This window comes from Bombina bombina, chromosome 5 (genome assembly GCF_027579735.1).
Source record: "Bombina bombina isolate aBomBom1 chromosome 5, aBomBom1.pri, whole genome shotgun sequence".
NCBI lineage: Eukaryota > Metazoa > Chordata > Amphibia > Anura > Bombinatoridae > Bombina > Bombina bombina.
In genome coordinates, this window is record NC_069503.1 from 151,879,355 (window position 1) to 151,901,968 (window position 22,614).

The window sequence follows — 22,614 nt, forward strand, 5'->3', positions numbered from 1 at the left end:
TGTTTTATTTTGTATTTAAATCCATGTAGAATCATTCATAATTTAAAGAAATAAATAAATATATACATATATATATATATATATATATATATAATTTTGTTTTTATATATACACAATCAATATAATCCTTTGCTATATATAATATATGTATTACTTTTATTACAATAGATCTATTGTTGTTTTTAAATGTAACTTTTTGTACTATTTTTTGTATCAGTAATTTGTATATACTGAGTGGATATAAAAAGTCTACACACCCTTGTTAAAATGTCGTCGGGTTTCTGTGATGTAAAAAAATGAGACAAAGATAAATCATTTCAGAACTTTTTCCACCTTTAATATGACCTATAAACTGTACAACTCAATTGAAAAACAAACTGAAATCTTTTAGGTAAAGGGAAATAAAAATAAAAAAATAAAATAATATGGTTGCATAAGTGTGAACACCCTTAAACTAATACTTTATTGAAGCACCTTTTGATTTTATTACAGCACTCAGTCTTTTTGGGTATGAGTCTATCAGCATGGCACATCTTGACTTGGCAAGATTTGCCCACTCTTCTTTGCAAAAACACTCTAAATCTGTCAGAATGCGAGGGCATCTCCTGTGCACAGCCCTCTTCAGATCACCCCACAGATTTTGAATTGGATTCAGGTCTGGGCTCTGGCTGGGCCATCCCAAAACTTTAATCTTCTGGTGAAGCCATTCCTTTGTTGATTTGGATGTATGCTTTGGGTCGTTGTCATGCTGAAAGATGAAGTTCCTCTTCATGTTCAGCTTTCTAGCAGAAGCCTGAAGGTTTTGTGCCAATATTGTCTGGTATTTGGAACTGTTCATTATTCCCTCTATCTTGACTAAGGCCCCAGTTCCAACTGAAGAAAAACAGCCCCAAAGCATGATGCTGCCACCACCATGCTTCACTGTGGGTATGGTGTTCTTTTGGTGATATGCAGTGTTTTTTTTGCGCCAAACATATCTTTTGGAATTATGGCCAAAAAGTTCAGGTTTCATCAGAACAGAACACCTTTTGCAACATGCTTTTTGGAAACTTCAGATGTGTTTTTGCAAAATTTAGCCGTGCTTGGATATTTTTTTTAGTAAGAAAAGGCTTCCGTCTTGCCACTCTACCCCATAGCCCAGACATATGAAGAATACGGGCGATTGTTGTCACATGTACCACACAGCCAGTACTTGCCAGATATTCCTGCAGCTCCTTTAATGTTGCTGTAGGCCTCTTGGCAGCCTCCCAGACCAGTTTTCGTCTCGTCTTTTCATCAATTTTGGAGGGGACCTCCAGTTCTTGGTAATGTCACTGTTGCACTATATTTTCTTCACTTGATGACTGTCTTCACTTTGTTCCATGGTATATCTAATGCCTTGGAAATTCTTTTGTACCCTTCTCCTGACTGATACCTTTTAACAATGAGATCCTTCTGATGCTTTAGACGCTCTCTGCGGACCATGGCTTTTGCTGTAGGATGCGACTAACAAAATGTCGGGAAAGACCTACTAGAACTACTGAACTTTATTTGGGGTTTATCAGAGGCACTTTAAATGATGACAGGTGTGTACTGACTCCTATTTAACATGAGTTTGAATGTGATTGCTTAATTCTGAACACAGCTACATCCCCAGTTATAAAAGGGTGTTCACACTTATGCAACCATATTATTTTAGTTTTTTATTTTTATTTCCTTTTACCTAAAAGATTTCAGTTTGTTTTTCAATTTAGTTGTACAGTTTATAGGTCACATTAAAGGTGGAAAAGTTCTGAAATGATTTATCTTTGTCTCATTTTTTTTTTAAATCACAGAAACCTGACATTTTAACAGGGGTGTGTAGACTTTTTTATATCATATATATATATATATATATATATATATATATATATATATATATATATATATATATATATATATATATATATATATATATATATATATATATATATATATATATATATATATATATATATAAATATAAATAAACACGTACACAGGGTTGGAAATTTTGACACGTTTAGTAACAAGTTAAGGAAATGTTGGTATATATTTCCATCTTAATGGGAGAAGAGTCCACTGCTTCATTCATTACTTGTGGGAATTTAATAACCTGGCCACCAGGAGAAGGAAAAGACACCCCAACCAAAGTCTTAAATACCTCCCCCACTCCCCTCATCCCCCAGTCATTCTTTGCCTTTCATCACAGGAGTTTGAAAGATTCGGAGTAGTCTCTTATGGAGAGTAGTACTCTTCGCAATGGGACTGGAGTTTTAAGTAGTCCTGTCAGCCTCTCAGTGAGAGCATGGGTGAAAATTAGAGTCCGGAGATGCAGGGAGTGTGGTCTCTGCGAAACCATCCCGATTCAGATTAACAGCTCCATAAGCAATCAGCGTTGACGAGTTTCGCTGCCTGCTTTCTGCTCTCAAGCTCATGTCAGGAGCGATGCTACTAACCTGTCACACTTGAAAGGCTGTGTTATTGTTCCACGGCATAGATTCTGGTAAGATCGTTTCATTTTTTTATACATGTATGATAACGCTAGAAGACAGGGTCACAGTGTGACTCCATTTACCTGTATAGAATCAAGGTTTAATATCTCCTGAGGGGGATTATTGAACAGCGGGGAATAATCTTATATGTTTAGTTGATTTTATGCTGCTTTTATGTTTGAGATGTTATGGGCTCATAGGCTGTTATGGAATATACAGGTTTCACTTTCACTTTGAGAGCCATGCAGCTTACAAGCTTGGCGTGCTTTTTCTCATAGCAGGGACGGTCCTGCATTGTGCACCATATGATTATTTTCCTCTTTCCTGACCAGGTGTCTATCAGAGGAGAGTCCTAACTCTCTGTATTGTCTGGGTCATGGGAGGTGGTGAGTGCCACAGCCATTGGGATATAAAGGTGCAGTCTTTTTAATAAAATGTTTTTTTTCTATAGTTCTCCGGTTATTGCACTAGCGATGGAGGATTCTGTTACTTAGAGGGCACGCCCTCTATTCCTAAAGAGTAATTCCTATTTATAATGTGAGGAGGCCTTAGTACCACCCCCTCAATTATGTTCCATATGCCTTGATAATGTGATAATATCAAACATGTTTGATACCACTGAGCCGTCCACCTCTGAGGAGTTGTCGTCTAGTGAGGTGCGTACCCTACATGCTTATCTCTCTACACATGCAGTTTCCCGTAGCATTGCTGATCCTCCATCTGGAGGGGGCCATTTTTTCACCAGATGTTACTGTGCTGCTCAGACAGCGGTGTCTGTGGCCTTTAATGCTTTACCTCGCCCTGCTAAGCGCAAGTGAAAGGTTACATATTGCAGTCCTTCCCAGAGTACATAAGATACTTTATTGGATTTAACTGATAGGGTTATCGTAAGATGAATTTCTTTCTGAGACTTCAGAGTATGAACATTCTGGGTCAGAGTCTGCTGCCTCTAAACCTCCGGCTGCGGAGGAACCAGATTTTAGTTTTAGGAATTTGCGGTTTCTTCTAAAGGAAGTTTTTTAGCGAATTCAGTGATTCCAGAGGCCAAAGCCTGAGGAACCTTTGATTCCTAAATTGGATAGAGTTTGAGGACAGAGTGGTACCTTTTCCTTCCCTGCTCCTGTTAGATGGCGAACATTATATTAAGAATGAATGGGACTGGATTGTTCCTCTCTCCTCCCTTTAACAAATCGTTCCCGGTCCTGGACTTTCAATGGAATTGTGAGGTTCCGTCCCTAAAAGGGATGGCACTATCTTCACCCTTGCTAACGTATTACTATCCCGTTTTGAGGATAGCTCTTCGTTTTAAGAGCCCATCGATAAAGAATGTAAACTCTGTTAAAAAAGTTGTTTTCAACATACGGGATATTTGTTTCAACCGGAGGCGGCCTTTGCCGCGATTGCTGGATAAACTACCTTCTGGTGTGACTCCTTAGAGCAGCGGTTCCCAACCTGTGGTACGTGTACCCCTGGGGGTACTTGGCAGACCAGTTGGGGGTACTCAAAAATATTGTTGGTAATGGCGGAAGATCCAGGGGGAGGATCGGGGGGGCACTCTCAATGGGTCATCAACTAATAACCATTGTGGAACTGTGGAAGGAAGGAGCGTTCAGCCGGAAAGTGACAAGTGAAGTCCTGGCCTGGCATATAGGCAGATGGGAGCCCCTGCACCTGAAATATGTGGACCGGGTGTGGATGACTTCGGTTTCACATATTAATGATCACCCTGTCACCAGACAGCTTTGCCTCCTGCTTCACCCACCCCGTGCACAAAATGTTTACTGCGAGTGCGCAGTTAGAAACAGCACTGCAGCAGCATAGCTGCATAGACACGTGTGGTAGAGCTGTGGAGGTTGCGAGTCACACAGGCGTGGCGGGTCTGCATCCCCAAATAAGTTATAGTCAGTGTTGGTAAGTAAAGTACTAATGCTAGTGCTTGCTTGAGTCAGATTGCTTCACTTCCAACTAAAAACGTCCATAGTGGCTGGGTGGTTTATATCGATCTGATCTCACAAATTAAAATATTTATTTTTCTGATCATTACGCTTTGACTCCCCCCCCCAGGGCCGTGTTTAGGGGCAACAAGGCAGCTGCCAGGGGCGCCAGCCACACAGCAGGGCTCCTCGTGAGAATGAGATTTGAGCTTTAATCCTGTTGATACACGTACAGTAGTATGCCATTCAGATATAGCTTACCTCCCCTATAAAAAAAGCGCTTCCTTTATTTTGAGGGATGGGTATGGGTAATGAAGAGAGGGGGTACTCATAAATGAAAAGCCTAATCAAGGGGTACGGGAGAGAAGAAAGGTTGGGAACCGCTGCCTTAGAGGATTGATCAGGTTGGAGAGGTCCCCTCGACATTACTCAGTAATATTTACGGCCTTGAAGGTTGCTAATTCTTTTATCTGTGATGCTATTAGGCAGATTATTCGCCTAAATGCTAAGGCTTCAGCCTTTTCTGTTCAGGCCGGTTGGGCTCTGGCTGTAGTCATGGTCTGCGAATATGACTTCCAAGTCTAGACTTCTTTCCCTCCCCTTTAAGGGAATTATTTTGTTTGGTCCAGGCCTGGACTCGATTATCTCCACGGTCACAGGGGGCAAGGGTGCCCTTCTACTGCAAGAGACTATGAACGAATCTATGGGACAATTTTCGTTCTTTTCGTTTTGATAAAGCACAGTCCTCTGATACGTCTGAGCAAACCAAGAGCTCTTGGAGGTCGGCTCAGTCCTGGAATAAACCCAAGCAGAGCAAGAAGCCCGCCGAGTCTGTCGGCATGAACGGGCGGTCCCCGGTCCTCTTATGGATTGTGACGCTCTTTTCAGTTGCTTGGTTCAGGGACGTGCAGGATCCATGGGTCCTGGAGGTCATAGCTCTGGGTCACAAGATAGGTTTCAAGTCTCAGCCACCCAAGGGCAGTTCCTTCTCCTGTCTTCCTGACCAGAAAGGAGGGAGGCCTTTTTGGGGGGTGTGTGTGGGATCTGTTCTCTGAGGAGTTATTGTCCCGGTGTCTATCGAAGTGAGAGGTTTGGGATACTATTCAAACCTTTTTGTGGTTCCAAAGAAGGAGGGAACGTTCCATCCGATTTGGACCTGAAGTGCTTAAACAAGTTTTTAAATGTCCCCTTGTTCAAGAGGGAGATAATAGGTCCATTCTTCCCCTCGTTCGAGATGGGCAGTTCATAACCACAATAGATCTGAAGGATGCTTCCTTCACGTACCAGTTCTCTAGGACCACTTCCAGTTCCTAGGGTTTGCGTTCCTGGACCAGCACTTCCAGTTTATTGATCTTCTGTTTGGTCTAGCTGGTATAGTGGTGAGCATAACTGCCTTCCAAGTAGTTGACCCGAGTTTGATTCCCGGGCAGCCCGACATTCTCCAAGAAGTTTTTCGGAGAGTGGACGATTCGGGCTGTCTTCTTCGATTCCATGGATGGAAGATAAATCTAGAGAGAGTTCTCTTGTATCGAGTACCAGGGTGGAATTTCCGGGTACTATAATAGTCTCCATAGGATGGGGAGCTGGACATGAGAATTTTTCTAACTGACCAGAGACATTGCAGGCTATCTTCAACATGTCTTGCCCTCCAGACCTCCTTAAGGCCATCTGTTGCTCAGTGTATGGAGGTGATTGGTCTCATGGTGTCCAGCATGGACATCATTTCCTTTGCCAGGTTTCACCTCAGACTGTTGCAACTGCGCATGCTGAAGCTGTGGAACGGCGATCATTCTGATCTGTCTCAACAGATTTTTCTGGACAACAGATCGAGAGAATCACTCTCTGGTGTTTTTGTCCGGATCACTTATCCCAAGCGATGTCAGTCTCAAGACCATCCTGGGTGATTGTGACTACGGTTGTGAGTTTGTCAGAATGGGGAGCTGTTTGGGGTGCCAGGAAGGCCCAGGGCCTATGGACTCAGGAGGAAAAGCTCCTTCCCGTTCACGTTTTGGATCTTCGGGCAATATACAATGCTCTGAAGGCTTGGCCTCTGCTGGGTTTGTCCCAGTTTATCAGATTCCAATCAGACAATATATCTTCGGTGGCTTACATCAACCATCAGGGGGGAACGAGAAGCTCCCTAGCTATGAGGGAAGTATCTCGGATCTGGAGTGGGCGGAGACCCACATTTGTTCGCGGTCAGCGATCCACATTCTGGGTGTGGATAAATGGGAAGCATATTTCCTCAGCAGACAATACTTTTAATTTGAGGGATTGGTCTCTCCATCCTGAGTGTTTGCGTAAATTAGCAAGAGGAAGATCTTATGACGTCTCATTACAAAGTTACCCAGATATGGGTCGAGGTACAGGGATCCTCAGACGGAGCTAACAGATGCATTAGCGGGGCCATGGAGGTTTAATCTAATTTATCTTTTACGGCAGTTACCACTACTTCCTAGTGTAGTGGCTCGAATCAAGCAGGCGTCGGTTATACTGATTGTTCTGTCTTGGCCGCGAAGGATAGGGTTTGCGGACTAGTGGGGATGTCGTTATCTCCTCTGTGGAAGTTACCTTGTTGCAGGGATCTGCTGACCAAGGTCTCTTTGTTCATCTATGTCTAGATCTCTGAGGCTGACTGCGGGGAGATTGAACGCTTAGTCCTAGCCAAGAGAAGGTTTCTGAGAGTGTTATTTTTACTCTCATTCAAGCTTGTAGATGGTTGCTCCTCGCATCTATCATAAGGTGTGGAGGACCTACTTATTCTGTTCTCCAGGATGAACTGGACAAGTGCTTTCTGCAAGTCCCCTGAGGGGACAGATTTCGGCCATATCGGTTTTACTGCACAAGATGTTTGCTGAGCTTTCTGATGTGCAGTCACTTGTTAAGGCTCTGCTAGGATCAGACCTGTGTTTAAATCTATTGCTCCTCCTTGGAGTTTAAATCTTGTTCTTTAGGTTTGCACTGGCTCTGTTGGAGCCTATGCATGAAGTAGACATTAAATTATTGTCTTGGAAGGTTCCTTTTCTACGGGCTATTGCTTCTGCGCGCAGAGTATCTGTGATTACTGCCTTGCAATGCGTCCCTCCTTATCTGGCCGTCCATGCTGATAAGGCTGTTTTACGAACCAAGTTAGGTTTTCTTCCTAAGGTTGTGTCAATTCGCAACATCAATCAAGAGATTGTGGTTCCTTCAACATAATTCTGAATGTGGTTTGTGCCTTGAAGTCCTATCTTCAGGCCATGTAGGAATTGAGACAAACTTCTTTCTCTGTTTGTTCTTATTCCAGGAAGCGTGGGGGTCAGAGGGCCTCTTCGACTTCCTTATCTTTTTGGCTGAGGAGTGTCCTCTGTTTCGCATTGAGACACCGGGACATAAGCCTCCTCTGAGCTATGGCCTCTTCTTGGGCCTTTAAGAATGAGGCTTCTATGGAGCAGATTTGTAAGGCGGTTACTGCGGAAGCAGCTTTTGGGAGAAGGGTTCTGCAGGCTGTGGTGCCCTTAGTATAGGGTCCGCCTTCTTTTACCCTCTCGTTTTTTTTCATTCAGTGTCCTCTAGAGCAGTGGTTGCCAACAGCGGTCCTCAAGGACCCCCAACAGTCCTGGTTTTCATTATAGCTAAACCGGTGCACAGGTGAAATAATCAGCTGATCTGTAACCAACCTGCTCTCATCCATTCATCTGATTATTTCACCTGTGCACTGGTTCAGCTATAATGAAAACCAGGACTGTTGGGGGTCCTTGAGGACCGCGGTTGGCAACCACTGCTCTAGAGCTTGGGTATTTGTTCCCACATGTAATGAATGAAGCAGTGGACTCTCCTCCCATTAAGATGGAAAACATAAATTATGCTTACCTGATAATTTAATTTCCATCTGTGGGACGGAGAGTCCACTGCTTCCGCCCAGTTCTCTGGGGGGGCGGACCTAAATTTAATATTATCTTCTGGCACCATTTATACCCTGATATTCTCCTACTGTTCCTTGTTCCCTTGGCAGAATGTGACTGGGGGGTGAGGGGGGAGGTATTTAAGCCTTTGGCTGGGGTGTCTTTGCCTCCTCCTGGTGGCCAGGTTCTTAATTCCCACAAGTAATGAATGAAGCAGTGGACTCTCCTCCAGCAGATGGAAATTATATTATCAGGTAAGCATAATTTATGTTTTTTTACCAGTTTGGGGGGAGGGGGGGGGGAATGCATAGAAGTCAGTGCAATCAATATTTTTTTATATAATTTTTGCAGTGCTGGTCTCTACATAAGTTGCATTAATGTTTGTGCTTGTGTATGTCACAGTTTTTGGGTTCTACAAACTGACAAATTTATAATTTTTGGAAGCCATATGAATTTAAATATGCAGTATGCAAGTGTTAAAACTTTTACAGTATAATACATTATGGACTACGCTTGTAGATCTGTGCTGAAGATTGCTGTTTTTGTTACAGAAGCTGGCGCTCATTCTGTCTGTGTTCCCCTCTTTTCTTATAGTAAAGCCGCAGTACAAGCCGTACAGGCCATGAACCAGATCTGTATTTTGGACATAGACATGCAAGGAGTTAAGAACATGAAAAAGACCGACCTGAATCCTATCTATGTCTCCATTCAGCCACCATCAGTAGAGATTTTAGTAAGTGATATATTGCTATAGTATAAAGTGTTTCTTGGGTTTGATATTTGTTTTTACATCAGGGAAAGGGAAACAATTCCTAATCTGTATAATAATGTAAAATTGTGGTTTGGTGATACCACGCGATGAACCGTTCTTTATTGAGGATTTTTATTTTTTTCTATCTGAATTGTTTTTTTAACATATTAAAGGGGCATATACCTGTTCCAGTGGGCCAGATTATGAGTGGAGCACAAACTTTTGCGCACAAGCAAGAAGGGGTTTATCGCAGGTGTTTGCGTGCGTCGGGTTTATTGTTCGTATTACAAGTTGAAAGTTAACACGCACACTTGAGCACAATTCATCTTAACGCTCGTCGGGTTAGTGCGTCCTCAGATCTCTTGTGACACTTTTTTTTTTTATTTTGCAAAACAGATAACCAAACACATCGAAAATGCAATACAAATGACTTACAATCATAATAACACCATCTAATAGAAATGATTAAAAAAATATTGCACAAAAAAGTTATAAGGGATATGAGATCTCAGGTGTTAGGAAAAAAAAGATATGCAAAGGTCTTTAACATTGACATACAAACATATACATCTCTAAAGAAGTGTGTGTGCATTGGAGCCCTTTTCAGTCAAGTAGAAGAACCTGTAGAAACATATGTATTCAATTTTCATTTGTTAAAAGGTTTTAACTATGTATTTACTGTAAATATTTCACATTCCAATGTTCTGCATATAGCAAAATATGTTCTATGTTTTTATAAAGATATATTCCTATATCTAGATAGATAATTATAGATACATACATATATATTGTTCCATAATACCATCAGATATATGTAGAAATATGTATTTATAAATACATAGCATATATTCTGGAATGTGATATATTTATATTTTCATGTCGGGTTAGCGCACATGAGAATATGCGATCGGGTTTGCGCGCAAGTAGGGTGTTAGGTTTTTATTCACGCTTTTAGGAGCTTGTTGATACATCCCTACCAAGTATTCAGAAATGTGTTCCTGATAAAGTGTATGTATGAATATTTTATTTATTTCAAACTAGACTTATAATATTCAATTTTATATAGAGCTGCTTATGCTAATTTTACCTGATTATTTATTTTATACAGGAAAAGCGATTAAGGGACCGAAAGACTGAGTCGGAAGAAAGTTTACAGAAAAGGTTAAAAGCAGCAATTGAAGATATTGAAATCAGTAGGTATTTATAGTACCCCAAATATCCGTGACCGATCCCTCAATTTTAATATATTACTTTCCTGCAGATGAGTTAAAGTGATGGTAAATCCTAGCGTTTATGAAATGCTAGGATTTACCAGAGCAACAAATAAAGGGGACTTTCAGTTATGAGGTATAAAATACTAAGTTTATTTTTTTGTCTGTAGCATTCGCCGCGCTGAGTGCCTTAGGCAGCCCACGGCAGAGCAATATTTTATCACTGAGATGATCTTAGCCAATAGTGGGCTAGCTATGCTGCATAATGCAAGCTTGCCCGCACGGCTATTGGCTAAGAGGTGGAAACGTCACCTCATTGAAAAAATAGCATGCTGCTGTGGGCGGCCTGAAGACAAATAAAGGAACTTTCAGCATGAAGTATTTTATACTTTATGACTGAAAGTCCCCTTTATTTGTTGCACTGGTAAATCCTAGGGTTTCATAAACTTACATCACTTTAATCTCATACTTAGTCATTAGGTTTATAAAATGTTTAAAAAGGATATTCTTGGAACCCTTTCAGTTAGTGAGCACTGAGGAATAACAATGATGAAGAAATGTTACATTTATTGCGCTTCTGGGATTTATAATAGAGAAGCCAATTCCTTTTTTCTTTCATGTAATTAGCAAGAGTCCATGAGCTAGTGACGTATGGGATATACATTCCTACCAGAAGGGGCAAAGTTTCCCAAACCTCAAATGCCTATAAATACACCCCTCACCACACCCACAATTCAGTTTTACAAACTTTGCCTCCTATAGAGGTGGTGAAGTAAGTTTGTGCTTGATTTCTTCTATAAGCGCTTCTAAGCATTCTGAAGCCCAATTCCTCTCAGAGTACAGTGTTTGTCAGAGGGATGTGAAGAGAGTATCGCCTATTGATTTTATGGTTTTCCTCGCAGGAAATCTTTTCAAGGGTTCTCTGTTAACGGTCGTAGGGATCTCCTACCTCCCTTTTCAGATCGACGATAAACTCCTATATACCATTACCTCTGCTGATTAGTTTTCAGTACTTGTTTGGCTATCTGCTATATGTGGATGGGTGTCTTTCGGTAAGAATGTATCTTTATTTAAGACGCTCTCGGCTATGGTTTGGCGCTTTATGTATTAATATCAAGTTTTAAATATATGTATTTTACTTATATTTGCCATGAGTCAGGTCTATGTGTATTTCCCTTTTGCAGTCTAAACCGTTTCAGTATAGGAATCCTGTTGGGAAGTTTATTTAAACTTTTTTTTCTTACCTGGGGTTCTAATTTGACTTTCATTATTTTGCGGGCAAATCTAGGCTCGCGAGGGCGCATAATGCTGTTTTTTATTGCGTCATTCTTGGTGCAATTGTTTTTTGGCTCAAAGGTGCGCCTTTAATGGCGCAAATTTAGTCATTTCCTGCGCCTTTGTTGTCGCTAGTTGGCGCCAAATTTTAGTTATTTTACCCCTCTCCTTCTATTGCTCACTGTTTTCATGATCTTTGAAAGCTTTTATGCCTGCTTTTGTTTTTCTCTACTGAAACTGTTACATTGTGGAATTTGAATATTTTGCCTAATGTTATTTTTCTTTTTCTGTCATAATTTGCGAGATGTCTCATTCTGATCCTGACTCTGATGTTGCTGTAGAAACTATGATGCCCTGGAACACAATTCTACAAAGCTTAGTGTGTTCTTTTCATTTTTTAAGCTGTTGTTATTTCTTCAGCTCAATTATGTGGCATTTATTTATCATGTTTTATGCTGGCAATGTTTCTACATGTACAATGACATTTACTGTTTTTTACATATTCAGTTCATGTACTTGATTTCATCTGCAAACATCACATGTTGTTGCTTATATCATAAAAGGTTATGACTGCTATTATGCCTTTAAGTAAACTTACCGGGTCTTTTCAAAATTGTTAAGTTCTAATTAATTTTCTTCTGACCGACAGCATACTTAAGTTTATTCTACTGATGAAGGTTTCTTTGGCTCAAAAGATCCTGTATCAGACGGTTTGTTAAAAATTCTCCTTATTTTTCATTTGAACCTTTTTTTGTTCTTTGTTAAGGAAATTTTTCTGTTTATAGCTTTTAGGAGTCAAGTCCTCCTATTAACTATCAGCTAGATTACGAGTTTTGCGTTATGAGTGAAAAAGCATCGTTATGCTTCATAACGCTGCTTTTTCCCTAACGCCGCTATTACAAGTCTTATCAGAATAGGTGTACTGCACACCTTTTTGGCCGTCACGCAGCGTCAGTACCGCACTTTTAAAAAAGTCCTTTTTCAATCTGACTTCCATAGCGCCGGCATTATGAGTTTTGCGGTGAGGCCAAAAAGTGAGGTGTACACTCTATAACCACAAGATCTGTACCGCCATCTAAAGTCAGTAGTTATGAGTTTTATGCTACAAAGCTGTAGCATAAAACTCATAACTAAACTGTCACAAAGTACACTAACATCCATACACTACCTATTGACCCCTAAACCACCGCCCTCCCGCATCGCAAACACTATTTAAATATTAACCCCTAATCTGCCGCCCGCCCTCACCACCGCTATAATAAACCTATTAACCACTAAACCGCAAGCCCCCACAACGAAATATACTAAATTAAACTATTAACCCCTAAACCTCTGGCCTCCTACATCACTTCATCACTACATAAATAAATTAACCCCTAAGCCTAACGTAAGCCTAAGTCTAAACCTAACACCCCCTAACTTAAATATAATTGAAATAAACCAAAATAAAACTTACAATTATTACCTAAATAATTCCTATTTAAAACTAAATAATACTTACCTATAAAATAAAACCTAAGCTAGCTATAACAGGGGTGTATTATGGCCTAGGCCAACAAGGCCAGTGCCTATTGCGGCAGATTTAGGGGTGCTGCACTTTTAACACCAACTGTAGAGAACAGCAGCTGAATAAAAAAACCAGTTATGGGCCAGCCCTGAACCCTACATATCCCTCCGTAAGCAGTGATTACTTTTACTGCTTCCGCTTCTTTTTACTGGAGCAGGATGCAAGCGTGGGTGGATAGGTTAGTTAGTAGCTTTATAGGAGCAGCTCAGCACGTTGGAACTAAAGGTAAGACTCTGTCTCCATAAAATGAGGGCGCTTGCAGTGTGCAGTGCTCCCCATGACTGCCTCTTGTGGACTCCAATAACAACAGATTGGGGGTACCCAGAAACAGAGCCTCAGCCAGCTAAGGAGAGCCGCAGGGGTAGCACATAGAGCCTCCTGTCACATCACCGCCACAGAGCTTATCCTGAGCGGTCTGAGCCACGCTAGACAGACCGATGCCTCAGGTAAGGCTAACTGTTTTCAGCAAGCTCTTTCTTGCCACCCCAAAACAGCTGTTAGTACAGCAAAAAGGAAACCATACCACTAACCTGCTCCATTCACTTATTATTGTATTGTATTGCTCTCCATGTTGTTGGTAATGGTCAGCTCCCTTGTGCTCAATAGACATCGTAGCTTTGTCTCATGTGAGCGCTGAGCTCTGTTCTGCATCTAATCTCACATTATTCTGTTGTTTGTTGCCTGTTATTGCTGCGGTTTCAGTGGAGCAGCTTTTTATTTTTTTATCAGTGTGCCGCGTAACTGACTGAGGCTGAGCCGAAGTAAAGCTGTGGGTTTTTTTCCGTGCAAGCTCTGTGCTAGTTCACATTTTATTTAGTACTGCCTGATAGCAAACACATAAATCTGTCCCTTTAAAGGATATATTATTTGTTACGATCAGTAGGTACATTTTACAACTGGCAAATATCCCCATCACAGGTGGATCTCCTTTTTAACCTTTTCACTGTGTGCCCTATTCCCATTTTTGTCAGCAGTACCTTGTATGTACCTGTATGTATCTGTCTATGTTTGTGTGTTTGTATGTGTGTGTGTACCTGTGTGTGTTTATATGTATGTGTGTGTACCTGTGTGTGTGTACCTGTGTGTGTTTGTGTGTGTGTGTGTGTGTGTGTTTGTATGTGTGTGTGTGTGTACCTGTGTTTGTATGTATGTGTGTGTGTACCTGTGTGTGTTTGCATGTACCTGTCTGTGTGTGTGTACCTGACTACCTGTGTATGTATGTATCTGTGTGTTTATGCATCTGTGTATGGATGTGTGTGTATATCTGATTGTTTGTCTGGCTTAGTGCATCATACCTTTTTTTTATTTTTTTTATTTATTTATATTTTTATTTCTACGTAGGGGCCCCACGCTGTGATTTCGCCTAGAGCCATGCAATTGCTAGGGATTTTGTATTTTAATTTCACATGGTTACTTAGTACTGACTGTCTCCTATCTATTTATTTATTTATATATATATATATATATGTGTGTGTGTGTGTGGGTGTCCCTACATATGCATTAGTTATTTTCTCACCCGTGTATATGCATTTCGGTTTAAATCAACCCACCTGAGTGAATACAAGCCCTGGTGAACATCTACTTAAAAAGATTTTTTATTTATTTTTTACACCCTGACCAAAAAATATTTTGGCTACAAAAGGTCTAAAACCTGTGGCGTGGGGGGAGGGCAGCAGAATTTTGAATGCCTAGGGCAGCACAAAACCTAAATACGCCACTGAGCTACAATATAACTAATAGTTATATTGTAGCTATATTGGGTTTTATTTTTATTTCACAGGTAAGTTTTGTATTTATTTTAACTAGGTAGACTAGTTAGAAAATAGTTAACTATTTACTAACTACCTAGTTAAAATAAAACCTAACCTGCCTTACACTACAACCTAACATTACAATAAAATAAATTAAATTAATAAAATACAATTATCTAAATTACAAAAAAAAAAATAAACATTAAATTACACAAAATAAAAAATAATTACTCCTAATCTAATAGCCCTATCAAAATAAAAAAGCCCCCCCAAAATAAAAAAAACCCTAGCCTACACTAAACTGCCAATGGCCCTTAAAAGGGCCTTTTGCGGGACATTGCCCCAAATAAATCGGCTCTTTTACCTGTAAAAAAAAAATATACAAACAACCCCCCAACAGTAAAACCCACCACCCACACAACCAAACCCCCCAAATAAAAACCTATCTAAATAAACCTAAGTTAACCATTGCCCTTAAAAGGGCATGTGGATGGGCATTGCCCTTAAAAGGGCATTTAGCTCTTTTACGGTGCCCAAACCCTAAGCTAAAAATAAAACCCACCCAATAAACCCTTAAAAAAAAAAAACTAACACTAACCCCCAACGATCCACTTACAGTTTTCGAAGACCGGACATCCATCCTCATCCAGGCGGCAGAAGTCTTCATCCAGACGACATCTTCTATCTTCATCCAGATGGCACGGAGCGGGTCCATCTTCAAGACATCCAGCGCGGAGCATCCTCTTCTTCCGAACGTCGCTGGAAAATGAAGTTCACTTTAAGTGACGTCATCCAAGATGGCGTCTCTTACATTCCGATTGGCTGATAGCATTCTATCAGCCAATAGGAATTAAAGTGGAAAAAGTCCTATTGGCTGTTGCAATCAGCCAATAGAATTGAGCTTTCATCCTATTGGCTGATCCAATCAACCAATAGGATTGAGCTTGCATTTACAGGTAAAGCAGCTGATTTCTTTGGGGCAATGCCCCACAAAAGACCCTTTTAAGGGCCATTGGCAGTTTAGTGTAGGCTAGGTTTTTTTTTATTTTGTGTAATTTAGTGTTTAATTTTTTTGTAATTTAGATAATTGTATTTTATTTTTTATTTATTTTATTTTATTGTAATGTTAGGTTTTATTGTAAGGCAGGTTAGGTTTTATTTTACAGGTTACTTTGTATTTATCTTAAATAGGTAAATACAAACTTACCTGTGAAATAAAAATAAACCTAAGCTAGCTACAATGCAACTATTAGTTATATTGTAGCTATCTATGGCCTAGATTTAGAGTTCGGCGGTAGCCGTGAAAACCAGCGTTAGAGGCTCCTAACGCTGGTTTTAGGCTACCGCCGGTATTTGGAGTCAGTGATTAAAGGGTCTAACGCTCACTTTTCAGCCGCGACTTTTCCATACCGCAGATCCCCTTACGTCAATTGCGTATCCTATCTTTTCAATGGGATCTTTCTAACGCCGGTATTTAGAGTCGTTTCTGAAGTGAGCGTTAGAGCTCTAACGACAAAACTCCAGCCGCAGGAAAATAGCAGGAGTTAAGAGCTTTCTGGGCTAACGCCGGTTCATAAAGCTCTTAACTACTGTACCCTAAAGTACACTAACACCCATAAACTACCTATGTACCCCTAAACCGAGGTCCCCCCACATCGCCGCCACTCGATTTAAATTTTTTAACCCCTAATCTGCCGACCGCCACCTACGTTATACTTATGTACCCCTAATCTGCTGCCCCTAACCCCGCCGACCCCTGTATTACATTTATTAACCCCTAACCTGCCCCCCACAACGTCGCCGCCAGCTACTTACAATAATTAACCCCTAATCTTCCGACCGCAAAGCGCCGCCACCTACGTTATCCTTATGTACCCCTAATCTGCTGCCCCTAACACCGCCGACCCCTATATTATATTTATTAACCCCTAATCTGCCCCCCTCAACGTCGCCGACACCTACCTACACTTATTAACCCCTAATCTGCCGAGCGGACCTGAGCGCTACTATAATAAAGTTATTAACCCCTAATCCGCCTCACTAACCCTATCATAAATAGTATTAACCCCTAATCTGCCCTCCCTAACATCGCCGACACCTACCTTCAATTATTAACCCCTAATCTGACGACCGGAGCTCATCGCTACTATAATAAATGGATTAACCCCTAAAGCTAAGTCTAACCCTAACACTAACACCCCCCAAACTTAAATATAATTTACATCTAACGAAATTAATTAACTCTTATTAAATAACTTATTCCTATTTAAAGCTAAATACTTACCTGTAAAATAAACCCTAATATAGCTACAATATAAATTATAATTATATTATAGCTATTTTAGGATTAATATTTATTTTACAGGCAACTTTGTAATTATTTTAACCAGGTACAATAGCTATTAAATAGTTAAGAACTATTTAATAGTTACCTAGTTAAAATAATAACAAATTTACCTGTAAAATAAATCCTAACCTAAAATATAATTAAACCTAACACTACCCTATCAATAAATTAATTAAATAAACTACCTACAATTACCTACAATTAACCTAACACTACACTATCAATAAATTAATTAAACACAATTCCTACAAATAAATACAATTAAATAAACTAGCTAAAGTACAAAAAATAAAAAAGAACTAAGTTACAAAAAATAAAAAAATATTTACAAACATCAGAAAATTATTACAACAATTTTAAACTAATTACACCTACTCTAAGCCCCCTAATAAAATAACAAAGACCCCCAAAATAAAAAATTCCCTACCCTATTCTAAATTAAAAAAGTTAAAAGCTCTTTTACCTTACCAGCCCTGAACAGGGCCCTTTGCGGGGCATGCCCCAAGAATTTCAGCTCTTTTGCCTGTAAAGAAAACACATACAATACCCCCCCCCAACATTACAACCCACCACCCACATACCCCTAATCTAACCCAAACCCCCCTTAAATAAACCTAACACTAAGCCCCTGAAGATCTTCCTACCTTGTCTTCACCATCCAGGTATCACCGATCCGTCCTGGCTCCAACATCTTCATCCAACCCAAGCGGGGGTTGGCGATCCATCATCCGGTGGCTGAAGAGGTCCAGAAGAGGCTCCAAAGTCTTCCTCCTATCCGGCAAGAAGAGGACATCCGGACCGGCAAACATCTTCTCCAAGCGGCATCTTCGATCTTCTTGCATCCGGTGCGGAGCGGGTCCATCTTGAAGCAGGCGACGCGGATCCATCCTCTTCTTCCGTTGTCTCCCGACGAATGACGGTTCCTTTAAGGGACGTCATCCAAGATGGCGTCCCTTGAATTCCGATTGGCTGATAGGATTCTATCAGCCAATCGGAATTAAGGTAGGAATATTCTGATTGGCTGATGGAATCAGCCAATCAGAATCAAGTTCAATCCTATTGGCTGATCCAATCAGCCAATCAGATTGAGCTCGCATTCTATTGGCTGATCGGAACAGCCAATAGAATGCGAGCTCAATCTGATTGGTTAATAATTGAAGTTAGGTGTCGGCGATGTTAGGGAGGGCAGATTAGGGGTTAATACTATTTATGATAGGGTTAGTGAGGCGGATTAGGGGTTAATAACTTTATTATAGTAGCGGTGCGGTCCGCTCGGCAGATTAGGGGTTAATAAGTGTAAGGTTAGGGGTGTTTAGACTCGGGGTACATGTTAGAGTGTTAGGTGCAGACGTAGGAAGTGTTTCCCCATAAGAAACAATGGGGCTGCGTTAGGAGCTGAACGCTGCTTTTTTGCAGGTGTTAGGTTTTTTTTCAGCTCAAACAGCCCCATTGTTTCCTATGGGAGAATCGTGCACGAGCACGTTTTTGAGGCTGGCCGCGTCCGTAAGCAACTCTGGTATCGAGAGTTGCATTTGCGGTAAAAATGCTCTACGCTCCTTTTTTGGAGCCTAACGCAGAGTTAAATTTATGGTGCGGCCAGAAAAAAGCCTGCGGAGCGTTAACAGCCCTTCTACCGCCAAACTCCAAATCTAGGCCTTAGGTTTGATTTTATAGGTAAGTAAGTATTTAGTTTTAAATAGGAATTATTTAGGTAAAAATTGTAAGGTTTATTTAGATTTATTTTAATTATATTTGTTAGGGGGTGTTATGCCTAGGGTTAGGTTTAGGGGTTAATATATTTATGTAGTGTTAGTGATGTGGGAGGCCAGAGGGTTTAGGGGTTAATAACTTTAGTATAGTGGCGGCAGATTAGGGGCTAATAAGTGTAGGTAGGTGGCGGCGATGTCAGGGCCAGCAGATTATGGGTTAATAAATTTATGTAGTTGGCGGCGATGTTGGGGGAGGCAAGATTAGGGGTTAATAAGATTATGTAGGTGACGGCGATGTTGGGGGCGGCAGATTAGGGGTTAATAACATTATGTAGGTGGCTGCGATGTTGGGGGCGGCAGATTAGGGGTGTTTAGACGTGGTTTTTATGTTAGGGTGTTAGGTTTAAACATAACTTTTTCTTTCCCCATAGACATCAATGGGGCTGCGTTACGGAGCTTTTGTTTCTGCGATCGCAGATGTTAGGCATTTTTTTTTTGCCGGCTCTCCCCATTGATGTCTATGGGAAAATCGTGCATGAGCACATCAAAACACCACATGTATTTGGGTGAGGTATGAAGCTCAACGCCACATATCGCCCGCGCAAGCCAGGTTTTTCAAAACCTGTAATAGCAGCGCTATAGGGCGGTGAAATACCGCCGCTTTTGTGGCGTCGTTAATTTCCCTATAGCGCTCAAAACACGTAATCTATCTGAATGTTAATAATCCTTTTCAAATCTGGATTTTAACATTTTTTAGTTTTGACGTTTTTTCCTATTCAATATACTATCTGTATTATATTCTAGAGAATGGTTATTCTGATTCCCTCTTGGGACTGTACTACTATTTCTATGGAAATTGGTACTTGTTTTCAGGATTCTTTAGAATTTGAATATAACCTTAGTAGAGCATATTCATGTACTGTTTATATTTTTAGCTCAGCTTTATCTGTGGCTGACATTACTGTTCTCTCAGCCTTTGTTGAACAGTTAGCATAAGCAGTTTTAGATTCTCAAGTATATAACTCTGTTTATTTACTTTAGATGTATTCATTTAATTATGTTTACTATATCTATTATTATGATTTCAAATATTTTATTATCTCTCTCTTGTTAGGATAATAATTTATTTGATTTCTATTATCTCCACTATTTCTGGAGGTTTAGAGTTTTTTTCTGCCCCACTTTAAGCCGGTGATGTAGATCAGTTGGTGAATATCCTGACTACAAACGCTTGTTCTAGATCCAAGGGTCATAGATAAATTTCCCGGCAGGGCTAATACAGCCCTTTGGCCGTTGAAAGAGCAGTATTCAAATATATGGACTTTTCTTTTTGTGGAATCCTTCATGAATTAAATAAGTTTTGTTTCTTCAAGACATGGTTAGAGGATTTAATTTACCTAAGAGTTTCGTGATTCCTCAGACAAGGGTCACTTCTTTTTGGGTTTCTAGATAGATTGTGTGTTCATGTCTTTGTCTTTATCGGACATAGGTCAATTGTAAGTGGCGTTAGCCTGTCTAACTTACAGTCTAGAACATTTCTTTTAGTGGCTATGTGCATGAAAGTTTTAGGTCTCATAACTGCATCTCTTTTTTGCTCTGCATATTGAATAATAAACGTTTTGTTTTTAGATATCACAGTTGATATTTTTAAATCCTAGTGTGTAAGTGGTATATAGTTTCTGCGCTAACGGTATAGGCTCTTTTCACTAACAAAAGCTACCTCGGGGAGTATTTTAGGGAAAAAAGATTTAAAGGAAAAGAGCGCTCACTGAGCTAATACCTCTTGGAGATCGAGAAAAAATATTTGTGACACTATGTATTTATAAAAGGAGATAAATGTATTAATAATATTAACTGGTTTATGCATTCTAATGTATATACTAATAGTGTATAAAGATGATCAGTGTTACACAGATATACTGAATTCTAACAATATACAAAAATGTTGCTAACAAATACACTAATTGTTAATAAGTACAATGATTGTGATAGGTTAGCCAACCTTTTATATTCTTTAAGTAGTTATACAGACTTCTTAAGCAACACTACTTTCAAATTTGTGATTTAAAACTTGAAACTTCCATATATTTCAAGCATCGACTTCAAGCTAAAACACGAAACAGGTCTAAAACAGTGATAGAATGCGATTTTTGGCTTATCCTAAGTTAAACATTCATAAAAAATGTCATATTAAAGATAATTGGTAAAAGTTATTTCTTTCATGTACTTAGCAAGAGTCCATGAGCTAGTGACGTATGGGATATACATTCCTACCAGGAGGGGCAAAGTTTCCCAAACCTTAAAATGCCTATAAATACACCCCTCACCACAGCCACAATTCAGTTTTACAAACTTTGCCTCCCATGGAGGTGGTGAAGTAAGTTTGTGCTTAAGATTCTTCGTTGAGATGCGCTTCGCAACAGGTTGAAGCCCGGTTTTCCTCTCAGAGTGCAGTGAATGTCAGAGGGATGTGAAGAGAGTATTGCCTATTTGAATACAATGGTCTACCTCTAGGGGATCTATTTCATAGGTTCTCTGTTATCGGTCGTAGAGATTTCTTCTCCTACCTCCCTTTTCAGATCGACGATATACTCTTATATACCATTACCTCTACTGATTCTCGTTTCAGTACTGGTTTGGCTATCTACTACATGTAGAGGAGTGTCCTGGGGTAAGTAAGTCTTATTTTTTGTGACACTCTGCGCTATGGTTGGGCACTTTATATGTAAAGTTCTAAATATATGTCTATAAACTTATATTTGCCTTGATTCAGGATAATCAGTATTCCTTTTCAATACAGACTGTCAGTTTCATTATTGGGATAATGCATTTAATTATTTTTTCTTACCTTGAAAAATTTAATTTGGCCATTTTTTTCCTGCATGCTGTTAGGCTCGCAGGGGCAGAAAATGTTTCTTTTTATTACGTCATTTTTGGCGCAAACTTTTTTTGGCGCTAAAAATTTTGTCATTTCCGGCGACGTAATATACGCCAGAAGTTGTATTCTGTTACGCATGCGTATTCAGACATTTTTTTGTGCCAAAAAATGTGGGCGTCTTTTTTTTATTTAAACATTTTCTTTTCATTGCTTCTGGTTTCTTGAAGCTTATTATTTTGCATTCTTTCCCATTCCTGAAACTGTCATTTAAGGAATTTGATAATTTTGCTTTATATGTTGTTTTTTCTATTACATATTGCAAGATGTCTCATCCTGACCCTGGATCAAAATCCACTAATGGACAGACGCTGCCTGATGCTGGTTCTACCAAAGTTAAGTGCATATGTTGTAAACTTGTAGTAACTGTTCCTCCAGCTGTAGTTTGTGAAAGCTGTCATGATAAACTTTCCAATGCAGATTGTGTTTCCATTAGTAATAATCCTTTACCTGTTGTTGTTCCTTCAACATCTATTGTTCAGGATGTTCCTGTTAATGTAAAAGAATTTTTTTCTAATTCTATTAGGAAGGCTCTGTCTGTTATTCCTCCTTCCAGTAAACGTAAAAGGTCTTTCAAAACTTCTCACATTTCAGATTAATTTTTAGGTGACCGCCATCATTCTGACTTATCTGTTTCTGATGAGGTTTTTTCCGGTTCAGAAGATTCTACCACAGATATTGATACTGATAAATCTTCATATTTATTTAAGATGGAGTTTATTCGTTGATTACTTAAAGAAGTTTTGATTGCTTTAGAT

General features: G+C 39.8%; 1 protein-coding gene across 3 annotated transcripts in view; it reads left to right on the plus strand.

Moving 5' to 3' along the window:
* The window catches only part of GUK1 (guanylate kinase 1), a 170,964-nt gene that overhangs the window by 95,774 nt on the left and 52,576 nt on the right, over positions 1-22,614 (plus strand). For all 3 annotated transcript variants that reach the window (XM_053713737.1, XM_053713738.1, XM_053713739.1), the window contains 2 exons: positions 8,905-9,043; positions 10,170-10,254. In XM_053713737.1, the coding sequence (XP_053569712.1) occupies positions 8,905-9,043; positions 10,170-10,254 (224 nt within the window). The remainder of the gene's footprint in view (positions 1-8,904; positions 9,044-10,169; positions 10,255-22,614) is intronic.